Source organism: Egretta garzetta, unplaced genomic scaffold (genome assembly GCF_000687185.1).
Source record: "Egretta garzetta isolate BGI_Z169 unplaced genomic scaffold, ASM68718v1 scaffold271, whole genome shotgun sequence".
NCBI classification, from domain to species: domain Eukaryota; kingdom Metazoa; phylum Chordata; class Aves; order Pelecaniformes; family Ardeidae; genus Egretta; species Egretta garzetta.
Genome location: NW_009258669.1, coordinates 264,556 through 281,468, shown reverse-complemented (window position 1 = coordinate 281,468; position 16,913 = coordinate 264,556). Strand labels below are relative to the sequence as shown.

Below are 16,913 nucleotides of genomic sequence, written 5' to 3'. Positions count from 1 at the left end.
CAGCTTTCCAGCCACTCTTCCCCAAGCCTGTAGCACTGCATGGGGTTGTTGTGACCAAAGTGCAGGACCCGGCACTTGGCCTTGTTGAACCTCATACAGTTGGCCTCAGCCCATCGATCCAGCCTGTCCAGGTCTCTCTGCAGAGCCCTCCTCCCCTCAAGCAGATCAACACTACCACCCAGTTTGGTGTCATCTGCAGATTTACTGAGAGCACACTCAATCCCCTCATCCCGGTCGTTGATAAAGATATTAAAGACGGGCCCTAGAACTGAGCCCTGGGGGACACCGCTTGTGACCAGCTGCCAACTGGATTTAGCTCGATTCACCACGCCTCTCTGGGCTCGGCCATCCAGCCAGTTTTTAACCCAGCAAAGAGTACACCCATCTAGGCCTTGAACTGCCAGCTTCTCCAGGAGAATGCTATGGGAGACTGTGTTGAAGGCTTTGCTGAAGTCCACGTATACAACATCCACAGCCTTTCCCTCATCTACCAGGCGGGTCACCTGGTCGTAGAAGGAAATCAGGATCCTCCTTCCGGCCCTTCTTGAAGATAGGCGTCACATTTGCCAACCTCCAGTCATCTGGGACCTCCCCTGTTATCCAGGACTGCTGATAAATGATAGAGAGTGGCTTGGCCAGCTCCTCTGCCAGCTCCTTCAGCGCTCTTGGGTGGATCCCATCCGGCCCCATAGACTTGTGGATGTCTAGGTGGCATAGCGCTGGTCAAAGACTGTTTCCTCCTGGATTATGGGGGGTTTATTCCAGTCACTGTCCCCATCTTCCAGCTCAGGAGGCTGGGTACCCTGGGGATAACTCGTTGGGCCATTAAAGACCGAGGCAAAGAAGGCGTTGAGTATCTCAGCCTTTTCGTCGTCTTTAGTGGCAATGTTCCCCCTTGCATCCACTAGAGGATGGAGGTTCTCCCTGGCTCTCTTTTGGCTGTTAACGTATTTATAAAAACTTCAGAACCTTGTCATTCATCAAAAGACTTTGTCCATTGTCTGGTGTTGTCTGACTTACTGCCTACAGGCTTGGAAGATGAGCTTGCTAAGGTAAAGTAATTTCTGGGGAGATGGCACAAAGATTTGCAGAGTAGGAACCCTTTTTCTGTCTGGGATCTCTGAGAGTAGGAGAAATAATCTACCGTAATGGGAATATGAAAAGCAGTTTAGACATTTGCAGTAGGTATGTTCTAATAGAACTAACAAGCATACTCATTTGAGGCTTCCAAGCCTTTTTGAATGAAGGCTTCTTTTAGAAAGACGTAGAAAAACTTGAGCTTTCCTAGAAGTGGAGAATATATATTAGTTAGCAAGTACAGAATAAATCGAATATTGGCACTGGCCTGCTGCTATATCTAGGCTGAGAATTAGTAAATTTTAACATATATGGAAACAGTAACAGTCACCTGGGGAGCCCTCTGACAGCTCAGAGCTGTAAAGCTACTTTTAATAAGGAAATACAAATATACAGCTCCAGGAATGTGAAGCAGACAGCTTTTTCTGCCTGAGTGAGTGCTGAAAAGTGGGTTGGGGGTTTGTTTGAGGGGTTTTGTTTTGGTTTTTTTGTTTTGTTTGTTTGTTTTTTCATGAGGGTGGTCTTTTGAGAGAGCTGGTTTGCCCGATCTGACAAATTTGATAGGTGACCAGATTGAAAATGCAATTATGGTGAGCTGTGTAGAATCTCATAGTGCTTGTGACACTACTGTTCATTTGAAGGGGAGGAGTGTCCAAGCTAGGGGAGATTTTCACTCGAAGGATTACTGTAATGGATATATTTCCAGCCTCAATGTGATCTGGTACAGAATTATAGATAATAAAATATAATAATAGTAATAAATACAATAATGAAATAAAGTAGGTTTGGACCTCCTTAATTTTTTTTTTTTTAAATTTCCTTGTTAGAAAGCAGCTTTTGCTTTGTTAGACCTCTTCTGAATAACAAGTTAGTTGCTTTAGTCCTGTTCATGTTAGGTACAGTAAGCTCTTTAATATGTTACCATTATTCTTAAAGCAAATCAGTCTTGATTTTTATCTTGTTTGACAGCCTTTTATATGTATAATTTCCCTCCTACTATATTTTTGGCAAACGGAGAAGAAAAAATATCAAATAAATGTGTTAGACTGCTATCTGTTTCATGCTTTAGTAAGTTATGCTAAGGATTGGCAAGTATTGCTTGTCAACATTTGTAATAAGAGAGCAGCATGGAGCCCATGCTACCATCCAGCAGCTCTTGACTGGATTGCATCAGAAGACTAAATGGATGGCATTTCAGCTGCAGCATTTCTGGACATAAACCTGTCCTTGTAAGTAGGAGGAATTACTGCTGCATGATACACATTGTTGTCCTTGTCTTAAGTGTGTGCAGCTGCTGTCAATGGATTTGCTGCTTGGGCATAGGTTGCCAGACATGGGGGAGGGTACTTTTTTCCTTTGAGTTAACTGTTTTTCGCAATAATGAGGCAGTAATTTTGTACACCTATTGAGAGAAAGAATTATTTTTCCCTCCATTTTCCATGTCAGTCTGGTCGTTTCTGGTCAAACAGAAACTTCCAGACACTTTAAACTTTGAGTGGAGGAAAACACAACTAACATAATTAAAACATCAATCCCAGATACTTTGGTATCCCAGCTGTCAACATGTGACTGTTAGATAGCCAAGTCTTGCTCTGACACTCACATCTCTGTTCAGTGTTAACAAATGTGATAACAAATACATCTTCTAAAATGTCCCTGCACTGAGATGTGCTTGCAAGTGATCTGTAGTCCGGGTTGGGAGCGTATGCTGAGGAATGTGGTGAGGTTTTTGTGTTTGACTGCTTTTTGATTTGTTTTGGGGGTTTTTTTGGTAAGCAAAATAATTGCAGTGTGGCAGTGTTACAAGGCCTGTGTAGTGACTCCCAAAGTGTGTTAAAAGTTTTGTTCCCTAATCTTAAAGGACATCTCTGCCTTTTATAATACAGTGTTCATTTACTCCATGGCATTTGTGCAGGTGTTTGATCTGGAAATGCTTGTGTGTCCTGTTTTTTGCTGTCTGGTAGGGTATGCAGCAGGAAACAGAAGCAATGCAGCTTCAGTCTCATAGCTGGCAATGTACTCCTGGTTCTTTGTTGAAAACATTGAAGCTATTGGAACAGAAGTCCGCTGTCAGTCTTACTGGTGCTGATCCTAAAGATGTAAAGTAACTGGTGGGACAGAAAGAGTCTTGTTTGAAATATCCCCCTTGAAGAGAGTAAGCCTTCACGGCAGAACCCTTTAGGCTTGCCCTGCTTTCAGTGAGGGGTTAGGGTGGTCTCCTGGATTTCTTTCTCACCTGAATTATTTTATGATTCTGTGGGGATTCTGATGCTGATGCCTGCCTCTGCGCTCTCTGCTTCAGAATCCTGCCTGTCCTACATTACACCTCTGTGCTCTGCAGTAATTCTTATATGAGGATTTTTTTTTTTGCCCTGGTCCCCTTGTCAGAGGAATGATTCCTGTTACTTTAATCAGCTGATTAAAAAGACTGTATAACCAATGAGACACAGTATACAATGATTTTGCAGGGGTGAGGGCAGCATGGTAACATAGAGTAAGGGGTGAGATTTTCTAGCCTTCAGGTTTTTCTAGTCTCCTAATGGAGGAAGGAAACGTTCTTCTGACGGATAATTTCTTTTTGCTGCCTTTTATCCTAGTTCACTAAATACAGGTAGATATGATTTTCATTTAAGAGAAAGGTTGGCACAGATGGGTTCAAGGAACTAAGTTTAAGCTTGTTTTGTGTCTTGTTCCTTTTCATCTGAGAATTAAAATGACAGAACTTATTAATGCAGTGAAAAGAAAAGCCTTCGAGTATTTATGTGAAAAAAATTTAACAATCTTTTCAGTTGTAGCTGCTAAACTTACAAAGCAGAGGGGGTGAAGTAAGTGCAAGTGAAAGTGTGCTTTTTTTCTGAATATTAGCAAACTTCTCTGGTAAGAATTGTACTGGATTGAATGTGCTGACTGATGGGATCTTTCTAATTTGTCCATTCCAATTATTCCATATCTTGTGCTAGTCAGAAATCTTTTGACATAGACTGCCTTTGTGAGGTTTCTGCTATGAAGAGGAGCACACTTCTATTTCAGCACCATTTCATAACTGATTTGTGGCGATTGTGTATTTGTCCTCTGAAAATTCAAGACTGTACTTTGAAGATGGTATAGGATTCAGCTGTGTGAAACTGGCTTTTTTTCCTGGCAGGGTGTTACTGCCTTCTAGTTTGCTGACTGTAGATTCTAGTAACAGTTACTTCCCTGTCTTTCAGGTGTTGATAGCTGATGACTACTCAGATCCATTTGACGCCAAAAGTGAGTTGAACAGAATGGGAAAAGGGGAGAACACTGGTTATATGGAACCATATGAAGCCCAGAGAATAATGACTGGTAAGGAAAGACAATTGTGCATGTGAGCTTTAATTGCATGGCAGTTCACATGGCTGTTACAGCTGCTGTGAAACAGAACTGTTCTTTGGCTGGGAAAACCATGTTTCTGAAGATGCTTAGGCAGTCAACAGTAAATGCTGTGGCGGCTTTTCATGTGCCTGCACATGCACTGATGTCTAAAAATACTGCTCTGGACCTCACTGTTTTATGTGGGAAGAAGAAAATGTGACCAGGGGGAGTTGGGAGTGTGTATTGCTCAACTTGGCAATGTCAAGGCTGTCATCTGTGTACGTAGTAGGGATGGCCAAAATGTGACACTGTATTAGTTCACTTAAAAACAGTTGATCAATTTGCTTACGGAGTTTTTTTTTCCTTGATCAGATTCAGACTTGGTCTTCCCTCTGTTGGAGGAGAGCTGCAAAGCTACAATCTTGTGTAGCTTCCTTCCTTCCTTCCTTCCTTCCTCACTTGTCTGATGTTTTTTTGTACCAATGGTCAAAACGAGACACTTTAGGATGCCTGTAAGCCTTTAACTGCTGTTTTTGGTAGTGTCCTTCTTTTTCTGTCATGTAGGGAGGTGGTTAATGGTGGTATCATTGTAAGAGTTTGGACTGTTTGAACCCCTTGTCCTGGCATTATGTGACTGAATTGTCCATGTATTTTCCTCATATTATCTGCACCTATTGTTGGCTGTGCAGTCTGTAAATTTTTCTGGGGTATGGAGCCATATGTTTTTAATTTATGATGATTTGACTCAGTCAACACACATCTTTGTGCAGATCAATTGTGCATTTCTCAGATTTGTACAGCAGGTCCTCTTTCTCTCATTATGAGGTAAAAGTCACTCATGTGCCCAGTTAAGTTGATTGTATGCTTTCCTTTTCTATTGGCAGCTCCTGTTTTGGGCCCTCAGGAAAGATTAATCAGTGGGGGAAGATGAGGCTGTTGGATGCAAAGATCCTTTTTTCATGCAAGTGTTCCTATTTTTCTTTTCTTAAATAGCATTTCTGAAGGCAGACACAGGAAATAACATGTAGACTATATTGTTTGGAAGTTTTCAGTATCTTATAGAGAGGCTGGGAGAATTTATTTGTCATTGGTGTAAATCTATTCATTCTTGTTGTGTAATTTCTTAGAAAAACAAATTAGCCCCAATAAGTTCTTGCTCTTTATACAGCAGTGATAAGCATTTGTAATTTTAACTATGAAGTTTACAGTGCTTTGATATCTTCCTTCCTGTGTTTAGGACAGCATCTTATTCTATCTCCTTTTCCAGATTAGCCATAATAAATGGAATGGTTAGTGGACAGTACTGGATGGCTTAGCTAAAGTAAGGGGCAGTAAATTTGTGTACCCTTGCAATTGCAAGATACCTTTTAGCCAAATTGGTGTTTGGTGCAGCTGTTAAGGTGTTGTTTATATCTGCTCTGTATGTTATTATAAAGCAAACATAAAGAGCTGTCAAAGATGCTAAAGGCACTTTCAAAACTAGCGTTTAATTGAGTATAATGATATAGCAAGTGTTTTGAATATGCATTTGATTGAGCCAGTAGAAGATGCTTGATATCTCCCTGAAGATGTTTAGTGTTTTGAGATCTGGCTATTTGGTTTCCAGTCATCTGGTAGAAATAGAAGAAGTCTTCCCATAAAACCCTGTAAGGTCAGGATATATTCTACTATATTCAGGCATGTGGGTTTATGTTTGGGTTTTTTATTGCACAGAAGTTGCCTTTGTGTTTTACTTGACAAATGAAAATCCAAAGGCATTTTTTTGGAGAGCTTTTAAAGATTTATATTTCCCAGGTGCATTCTATTATGTATCTATTACTCCTAAAGAAGACCTTTGGACTGCAGTTTTGTTGGCCTCAAAATGGTTACTGCTTTGTTTATTATGTTTGTTTGTTAGCTATGCTGTCTGATGAACAAAAGAATGTTATGTGGCTATCCATTTAGTTTAACTAATCTGTTGAAGTCCTTTTGACTGTATTTAGCATGGATTAATCCCAGAGAGGGGGAATCTGCATAGCACAGCAGAATGCACTTTAGGAGAGAAAGAAAACAAAACAGCTTTTTGTCAGTTATTCCTTGTTTACAGATGTACTCTTAACTCGTGATCAACTCTGGAAACCAGGTATAAGGGCTGGTTTGAAGTAGGAGCCTAAGGTTTTTGTGCATGCCACACTCTACTTGAGTTAGTAGAGGGTTAGGCAAAAGCAAATGCCTGTCTGAAATAAGACCCTATTATTTCAATTTGAGAAGCTAAGCTTACACCTGAGTAGAAGTGTATGATGTCTGAAATAACCAATATGTTCATTCAAAACTTCTTCTTTCTCCCTGAAAGCTCTGTGGGCTCACAGTCGTGATGCAGTTGGTTCTCAGCTGATGTTTAATTTAAAATTTTTAAAAAAGCCTTGAAGTTGATTGTTTCAATAAACTGTTGAATGGTCTCTCCGATTCCATGCTGTCTGTGGTTAGAATTGGGTTTAATCAGGCTTGAAATTTATTCTGCTGATAGTGTCCCCAAAAATACTGTCCTCCCAGATTTGTGGTTATGTTGATTGAAAGAAAGCAACCTTTATGCCAAGGTTTGGAAAGGCTCTTCGAGGAAGGGCTTGACGTGAGGCTAATGTAGAGCATGTTGAGAATGAATGCATATTTATAAGCAGCTGTCATCTCCTGGCAGCCAAACACATCTGCTGTCCTGTGTTGATATTCGTAAGTGTCTGTCCTGTCTTCAGGAAGTCCATGCCAGAGGTTCAGAGGAAATAGCTGGAATCCAGTTCCTGGTGTGCTGTGTGATGTGAGTCTCAGCTTGGGTGAGCATGCACCCAAAGCCACAGTAACGCTATTGTATCTTTGCCTTATCCCCAACATGTTAGGGGATTGGTTATCCCAGAGTAAATTCAGATGTATGAAGGAAGTTCTGTGTGATCTTAATATCTGACATACTGTATCCTGGACTATGTATGGAATGAGATGCTGGTTTGGCTGCTATCATGCATGCATGCAAACAAGTAGGGATAGCTAAGAAGATGCTGATTTCTAAGGATCCTGAGAAGTAGATGGACCAGAGAGAAAACAGTAACCTGCTAAGAAGATACTGGCATTGCTAATACTGCCTGCATAACCACACCCTAGCAAGATATAGATGAGGAAGGATTGAAGGCAAAGAGGAGAGGAAAGAAGAAAGAATGCAAGATAACATTACTGTGACTGGGGTTCCTCATAAAGCTGCCACCCCATGTGCCAATTTACATCTGAGCTGTCTAACAGCTGCAGGAACTCTGTTCTCTCTTGGAATAGCAGTATAAATCCCCATTGTTCCCTGGCAAGAGCTAGACTGTCTACCCAAGTGTGTTGCAAGTATGGTGTTCCCACTGCTTTCTTATTGCAAGCTTTTAATTCTTATTTTTCCCCTAGTGTCAGTCTGTAGCTGCTGCAATAGCTGCTGCAATTACATGTGGCCCATCACAGAAACAGGCCTGTGCTCCCTTACTGAGTCTGTAACCAAGTGTCATTGCTTGGATCAGGTGTAGGAGGTACTGCCTGCTTAAGAGAGTTCCGCAGAGGAGCAGAGGCTGGACACACTGCATTTGAACAAAGTGAATAGTTGAGACACTGTCAGGCCAGAATTGTGGTGCCCGTAACATCCAGGCTGTTCTGTCATCCATTCTTCTCAGGGAATGCTAGGGGAAGAGAAGTTAGGTTCCACCTGAGTACTTACTCCCATCAGCCTGCACTGGATGTCAAATACTGGAGAGGGGTCTGTTTTCTGTGGTAATCCCTTACCTGAGAGGAGGAAAGGTGCTCTTAATTCATTAATGTGGCTATGCTGGGGAAAAATGTGGGTACTTTTTTTCCCTTTAAAATCCCCTTAAAGTCATGAGACCCTGTCCCAGGCATACCCTGTGAGCTGGAATGGATAGTGCCTTTCCACTTTCATCTGACAATTGTCTGTGTTGACACAGGTCTTCCAGGTATCTCTGCCTCTGAGAAAGAGTTAAGTCAAGTCCTCAGAATGCATGAAACATTTGCAATCAAATGTCAAATCAAGGCAGTTTATACAACAGCTATCTGTGTGCTGGATCATCACACAGAGGGACGCTGTCAGCCAAGTTGTTGCACAAAGAACTATATCATTTTAAGGGATGATAAAGAATATTGGCTACAAGAATGAGATAATAGACTGCATCTGTTGCCCTTATTAACTTGCTGCTTAGCTTTGAAGGGAGCCCCTTACCACCAACTCACAATTTTTTGAGTACAAGGTGCCTAGCATGGTACATGCTATAATATGAAAATCGGTTTACTTGAATAATAGTAAAATTATGGTCAGTTCAAGTCTCAAACTAATTTGAAACCACATTATCAAAAATGTGAGGGGGATCCTGTGAGAGGGGAAGGAAAAAGCGTTGTCTGAGGGGCATGCCTACCTTAGCGGATGTGTGTTGGCAAAAACACTGCTATCTTTTTTCAGATCAGGAGCTGTGTTTTCTGTGCTCTAGAATGGGTAGTGAAAGAGAGTTGGGGCAGGCTAAGCCCTTCAGTTAGTTCAGTGGTTTGAAAGTTAAGGTAATCGGTGCCTTGATTTCTTAGAGGCCTGGAAGTGCCTCAGGTCTGTGTCCTGCCGGGAAGTTTGGATGTACACCATGCTTTTCCTTTGCTTTTTTAGGCATCACCTAGCACTGCACCAGGACCATCAGCCCCTCCATGGGGTTCTGGCCTTTGTATCATGCATCTGCCTCAGGGATACAGTAGACAGGGAGAAACCCCGCTTCTTGTATTTCAGTGGGTAGCATTTCTGAAAGTAGCTTCTTTCCCTGAGATGTAACATGCCATGTATTCCTCATGGAACAAATGCTGTGTTGCAAACAGTCTTCAGAAGGCTGTCGTAACGCTCATGATATAATATACACTGCCTCTCTTCTCTTCAGGGTAAGTTTAGAGGCTGCTCAAGGCAATAAAAATATCCTTCCAGACAGTCAAAGGCAAGTGTTAGAGGAAGCAGGAATTCAGTTTTGTTATTGATGCATTTATAATAAGAGGTTAGTCACACAGTTGTCCTGGGACCTGGGCATGTTAGATCTTGTAGGTGGGATACACTGACATGCAAGATCAGGAAAGGTGCTCAGTGTGCATTGAGTCAGTCCCGAATCAATACAGCAGCGTGCTGGCAGTAGCCCTTGAAGACTGGAAGATCTAAATAAGTCACAGAAAGGCTTCTGACCATAAATGGAAAGCTGAAGTCAAGTCTCCCAGATGTAGTTAAATCTGAAAAGAACATGTCTTTCCCCATACAAGCCTGGTTTGTGTATGGCAGACTGAACCAAGAAGCTCGTATACATGCTCCAGGGGTGGGTGACTGGTACAGGAGAAGGATCTGTGTGCTGGACCTGAAGAGCTGGAAATTATTTCTAGGGATGCTCTAGAGCATTAGGATCATGGCACAGAGATACCTGTTGTCTTGCCTGTGTTGTTCAATGCATTCATCAACCTGAGTGATAACGAATCTGCACTATCAGCAAAGATTAACATAAACAAAGGGAAGTGCTTGATAAGGGAGGGCAGAGCCACCATCCAGAGAGGCCTTAATAAATGTGAGGATTCTGTCAACAGGAGCTTTTCTGAGGTTTAACAAGGGGGATATTAGAGAGAATTCCAAAGGAAAACTCACAGCTTTGTTCACAGGCTCGCAAGGTTAGGATCCTCCTTGCTTTCTTCTTTTTCTCTGTATTTATCATCCTGTCTCTATATACATCATCCTGGCTATGCAGTAGAAGAGTGAACAAGCTTAACTAGCTCATGCCTAGGGATTTTGTGCTTTGCCTCCCTCCCTGTGGATGTGGAAAGCTGAGCCTCCTCTCTAGGTGCAGGCAGTGCTAGAAGAGCAAATGCCTTCATTTACTTCACTGCTTCTTTCTAGGGACTGCAGTAAGAGTCTGTTCCTGAATCACAGTGGAATCTCCAATGCATGACAGGCAGATGAGCAAAAGCAGTGCACCTGCCTTAACTGAGAGCTCCCCATGGACATGCTGGGAGCAGTAGCTGTGTCTTGCTGCAAGCTACCACAGAAATGCTGGGAGTGTCCGGAAAACAGCATTCCCATGAACCTGCACCTACTTCAGAAGGTCTTGGGTGTCAGTTTCCCTTGTAACTGTAGAGGCCTTTTTTTGTCCAGACATGTAACTTCATCTGAATAGTCACTACAGCACAATGGTGGTGAGTCAGTTCTTGTAAAATCCTTTAACAGCTGGCCTCTGGCATCTTGTTTGTTGGCGCCGAGTTTACCACTGCAAATAATGTAAAAAGATAATTGCTTTGATAAATATTAGGCCACATGGGTTAGCGCATACAGCATGGGGTGTTTAGAAAGAACATTTCTGGCCTATTGAAGGTCACTGAGCCTAGGAAGCCAACCTGTGATCTTTAAGCACAGTAGTGTCTCAGTTTAGGATTTGCTATCTGCTTGTATTTGAACATGGCAAACAGCTGTAGCCAACACACAGGAGGCAGTGTGTTTGCCCACTAAGCTCAACATCTGGCATAATTTTCAAAAGACTTCAAGCTTCCTCTCTTGTTCCTACATTTGTGTGTGTTCCAATTCTAGATTCTGTTTAAGGTTCTAACACCAGGACAGCCATGACTAGAAATAAGCCCAAAATGAGAATTTATCCATCATCAATCCATCTCATATGGTATCATAGATTCCTCACTAGAACTCCTGTGTTCATTGTTCTGTCGCCAAATGGTATGAATAAGATAACATGCTGATCATTCTTTCAGAACAATTTTTAAGCTGTTTTTCATAAAAAAAAAAAAAAAATGTGGGGTAAAGTACAAGGTAACTCTTAACTCTTGAAATTTGATGTGTATGTGCTCTCAACTCATTGTTTGCAATGAGGTTTGAAGAAGATCATTAGCACACAGAAGTAAGCTTGTGATTGGTAACAAATTGACTTTATTTATATGTTGGGAGTTTTCTAAAGGGCTGGAAATCCTGGGAAGCTCTTCCTAGAGCTGACAAAGAAGGGGATGTCTGATGCATCCTGAACATACACATCATTTGGAGCACAGATCTAGTGTTACTCTATGTGTTTATAGAGCTTGGCTCACCTGCTGCTAGCCTGATTGTAGATACCTTCTGAACAGCTGTGGTCCTTCTTTAAAATATGCTGTAAGTAATCTTAGTTAGAAACCTGCTGGGCTTCAGCATCTATTTCAAGGTGTTTCTTACTGCACTAGAAATTTGGACAGAGATTTCATTCAGCAATGATTTAAAGGAAAGAAATTGTCTGTGGACAAATACAGAGGAGGACGTCTTCCTTTGCGTTAGATCTGATGTGCATGAATTGAGGCATGTTTGAAAGAATGCTGGATCTGCTTCAACACAAGTCCTTACCTTTTCTCTGAGCAAAGCAATAAATCTCACACGTGCCATGCAACTATATCACTTCAGACACAGGCCAGTTGCAATGCTGATTGGTACTTCTCTACCTGTCTTCATGAGCACTTCACACCCCATCAGTGAGTGTGAGGAGATAAGGTCAGAATGTATAGTGTCTTAGTTCCCATGTTGGGAGAGACTGGTGTGTTGTGGTTGCTATAATTAGATGCATGACTGGGGGTGGAAACCAGCTGTACATAAAATGAATAGCATTCCTCTGTGTTTAAATCGGTCTCCTCCCCTAAATTAATTTAAGGCATTCTCCCTAATTCTCTTTAATATTATGGCAGTGATTGCTGCTCTGAATAGTGCATACCAGTTTGCAAATGCATGAAAATAAAAACCTAAGTCTTCATCTCTACTCTGTACAGCTGTGTAACTGTAAAATTGGCCTTTTCCTGAAAGAGTAACCATCCCCGACCTTGATCTGGAATAAGACTTAGAAAGAGAGAGACTTTTTGTCTTGCCACTCAATGGATCAGTTGCATGCATAGAATTTTTTTGCTTAGTTTTAGTGTACAAACATATTGTCGAGAATGGGCTTAAGCCAAGATTTAAATGTAATTCCCTTTCCTTCTCCCCCCCATTTCAACACCCTCATCTTGCTCTTATGACTTGATGTAGTCTGGAAATGGACTGAATGGTGAAATTTGAATCACAAGCCTGAATACAAATTGAAGGGGGGGGGGTCAGTTTCTTGCCGCTTTTTCCCATTAAGACAGAACTTACACCCAAAATAATGGGAACAAGATGTCCAGAACTTTGGAAATGTAGGTCAGCATTATAATAGACTAGGTGAGAGTGCATGTGGAAGGAATTTAACTTTATTCATGCAATTTACTTGCTCAGTGTCTGATGAATCTGGCCTGTGTTTTTCCACAAAAAGCAAAGTGAAGGAATGGATGCTCGGCAAAGAGTAACCATTGAGTTCAAAATGCTATTAAACCTTTGCCCACAGTTTGGAAGACTCCCTGCATAATGTTGATAAAGAAACAGTAGTTTCAAGCCACTTTGATCAAGAGGGTTACTTAGACAAAACCTATCTGCATGCCTAATGCAAGCAACATCTGTAACGCGTGATGGTGCTTATTCCTTGGTGCCTGTATGTGGTTTGAATACAGCATTGCTTTTGGCATAGAGGGTTATATTTAAGTGTCTTAACACACTTGTTTGATTCTGTGTCTGTCTTAGCCTGCCAGTTATCACAGGTCTTCCCTCTCCCTCTACCCCCATCCTCCTCAACCCCAGACAAGTTTCAAGTTTTTGGGCTGCTTTTCTTAAGAACACTGCTCCTTTTAATACTGGATGTGAATTGCCTGTCCCTTCAAGATAGGGATGCTGTCAGCAGCAGTTTGAGTAGCACTGAGGTCTGTGTGGTCCAAGAGGATCTGTCATTTTAGAAATCTGTCATCTTGGAAATCTTTTGGCCTACAAAGGTGAAAGTGCTCCTTGTTTTCTCATTTCATATCTTGCTGGATTAAGCAACTTGCTGCTACTCCATTCAAGGTCATTTTAGTCTCCCCACATCCCTCTTCCATACTTCTCCCCCAGCCCCTACCCACTAGTAGATATGTTGCATTTGAAAATGTCTCACTGCCCTGGCCACCCAGTAAGATAGAAAAGATGAATGTCAGCTTGCTGTGAAGGAATCTCTTATGTAGAACATGTCTGTGCATGAGGGCATGTGGCAGCTAAGGAGCTTCTCCCTGTCCTGTAAATATATGTGTGAGTTGTGTAAACCCTTAAGCTGGACCAAGTAAAATAAAAATGAAACTGTTTTGCATTTTCCCTTGAAAGCAGAGCTCTGTAGACTGTGATTTCTTCTGATTTCATCAGTGTTCCTTCTGTCCTTTCCACACCTGGAAAGTGTGAGAGGCAGTGAACATAAACTGAAATGAGAGGTTCCAACTGAATGTAATGAAAAAAAATATTCTCTCTATGAGGACAGTCAAATGGTGAGAGAAGGTTGCCCAGTGAGATTGTGTAGTCTCCATCCAGAGTTTTTCAAGTCTGGACTGAGGAACCAGCACTTGAGTAATCTTGTCTGACCTCATAGCTGACCCTGCTTTGAGTAGGAGATTGAACAAAATGAATTCCTGAGATCTTGTTTAACCTAATTTATCTGATGATCCTACGACTAATCTGTAGCTGTTCTGTCAAAGTGAGAAATGGCTGTGAGAATCAGGATATTCCAGGCTAGCTTGTGGGAATCCATGTTTGTTTGGTCTCAGTCCATGTCCAGCTTTGCCACCATGTCACTATGCTTTCAGTGTTGGTCTTTTTAAAATTAACCTCTGGAAAGACCAGACAGATGCTTGTGAGGTATAAAGAAGCAATCTGCTGAAATATAGCTTGAGCAGGGGCTCATCCACAGATATTGCAGTGTTCTGGAGGTAACACTGGATGGGGAATATACATGCTGACAGCATGCTGTTGCTGTTGCAGCAGACAGTATGATTCCTCACAGCTGTTCACTATCCCTTCTTGGCATGAAGGAACAGAGGCTGGCCAGACGGGCTTGCAGGCTGGACTGGGGCTGTATGTGCATGTCTGGACTCTGTTGGCAGGAATTCTGTGTGCTTTCCAGCTGGAAGTGTGATGGAAGTGTAGATGACTGATACCGCTGTCATCTGTATGGAAAAGTAAGGGAGCGCTGTAAACTCCTGCTGTTGGCTCTGACTAGGAGGAGTGTTACTTTATTGGGTGAGGGACATCAGTGGTACATCTCACCAGTTAACTGACTTATCACTTCAGCCCTCAATCTTCTCAAACTGGTCCCAGTTCTATTGTTCTTCTGCCACATTGCTCAAATGCAGAATGGAGAGAATTTGTTACATGAAGAGTCAGCAGCCTGGGAGAGACGTGGACTGTTGCTGATGAGCTTTAGAGGGATTTGTTAATTGGAGCTGGAACTATGATGCTAAAAGAAAAAATGAGACTGGCAGCACTTAGGACAAAAAAAAAGACAATAATATGTCTCACCCATATGCCTCTTCTTCAAAGGTATGCTTTGTTTTCCTCTTCTCTTTCCTTTTGTTCTTTTGCAAAGAGGATTTTAGCCAAAGGAAGTGTTTGAAGCCCGTGTGAAAATGTTTAAGAGCAACATTTTAATAACCAAGCCGGTATCAGTTTTACAACCCTGGGAATAAATATTACTACCCTAACTCAGATTTATTTTTTTAAAAAGAAAACTAGTGGACATTACATCCACTACAAAGTCAGAAAGTATTTCTACCCTTTCCCCAGCTAGCTGTTCTCAAGTCAAAGGTCCTGCTGGGGATCCTTTTTTTTTTTTTTTTTTTTTTTTTAAAAAAAAAAACTAGTGAGGATTTTTTTTTTGAGAAGTACTTTCTCAATCATCCCTTCATATTACATTCGCTCTTACTCCAATCACTTTGGTTTTTTCCTCTATACTTTGCAGAAAAGTTAAGTAAGGTCAAGCAAGATGGTACAGGAAATACTAGTTAAGCATGTTCCTTGGAAGGAATAAGATACCCTTTCAACAGTAATATTTTGTCATATTTGTTGTGCTTAGCTCACTGGTAAATGGGTAGAATTTTTGCTTGTTGGTTTTGCATCCAAGCTCTGAATGTCTCTAGTGGCAAAACATGAATGAAACCTTAAATAATGGAGTCTGTTTCTGACATCAACTGTAATGTGGTAGCTAGTTTCTCCTGCATCTTTTTTGGTTTTGTAACCCAAACAAGAGATTTTTCTTATCCTTAAAAGTAAGTGAGGGTTGAAGGTTCAGCCAGTTCTGTGTCTGCTTGCCATGGAGACTGAATATCTTGCCATATCAGTTTGCCTACATTTTAATGTGGCTTCACAGCAGTGTCATAAAATTACCTTAGAACTACAGTGGGAAGAAGTCAGAAACACAACTTCTTTTGTGCAGCTTGCATTTTTTGTAGGCTGGCAACAACAGAGTTTCTCTGCTTCTCAAGTTTCTGGCTGTGAAGAATTCTGCCTGAAAGTGCTCTTTTGGAGGAGCTCAAAACCTATGCAAACTCCGCTGTTCATCATCATTCTGGTTGCTAAAATTATTAGAGACTATTTTCTGTGGGAGAAGCCTGCCCTTTCTGGATGGGGTCAGGTAAGCCTCATCTTGTTTTGGTGTGTGTTGGTGTGCTGATACGTGCATTGCTTTCTGTTGTGCCTACCCAAGCAAAGGTCTAGGAAGCCTGCATTGTGTTTCTGCTTGCTGCTGGGATGTGTTGTGCTACTGTGACTGAATTTCTTGAGCAATATCAAAAGGAAGTTGGAAATAATCAATCTTCATCTGAGCTTGTGCTTGGTTCTGCCTTGTTCAGTTTCATGTGTTGCTGGCATGGAGTGGGAGAGTTCGCATACAGCTTGGTTTTATGAAGCAGGATTTAGGCATGCAAAACCAATGCTGTTGTAGGTCAGACTAGCAATTAAGAACAAACTAGGCAAACTGGGCTTGCCTGAAGGAATTTTGGGCTTGCTTTGACTTCTGCATTCATTTTTTGTAGCGTGGGTAATTTGAAAAGCTATGTGAAGAAGCAGTGGGCTTTGTGGCTCTTGTGCTATTGTAGCTCTTGTATGGTCTGTCAAACAGTTGCACTTGGCTGGGATGGTCTGCAAGGCAGAAAATCATGATGGCATAGCTGAGCCCTCTTGAGCTTTTCCTAAGCAAGTCCTGCAGCAGCTGTTATCGCTGTAATGCAGCCTGAGGTGGGCTAGAAGGTGTCTGTGCTGCTGTTTCAGCTGAAATAGAAAGGGAAGAGGGAGGCAAAGGGAAAAAAGATGGTGTCTTTCAGATACACCATTGCTTTTGTGTGTTAGGCTGAATAGCACATTTTATTGCCATTTCCTTTGGTTGTGAGATGCACCATCACTGAGAAAACTTGGCATCATGGTAGAATGTAGAGCATATTAACAGGCAGCCTCTCCTAATCACTTTTTTTAAGGATCTTTTTATATCTTTCTTTAAAGACAAATAAAGAACAAACACCCAACAAAAAATCCAGCTTTCCACAGTTGTCTCTCTGGGTGTGGCTTTGATCACTGGAAATGTTTGCATGCCCATTGGTTAGTGGTTTAA

The 16,913-nt window shown here is 41.7% G+C and overlaps 1 protein-coding gene across 1 annotated transcript in view; it reads left to right on the top strand.

The window, feature by feature from the left end:
* LOC104135028 (SH2 domain-containing adapter protein B) overlaps positions 1-16,913 on the top strand; it is a 78,711-nt gene that overhangs the window by 18,024 nt on the left and 43,774 nt on the right. Inside the window, exon 3 of the mRNA XM_035888456.1 lies at positions 4,287-4,404. Coding sequence (XP_035744349.1) covers positions 4,287-4,404 — 118 coding nt within the window. The remainder of the gene's footprint in view (positions 1-4,286; positions 4,405-16,913) is intronic.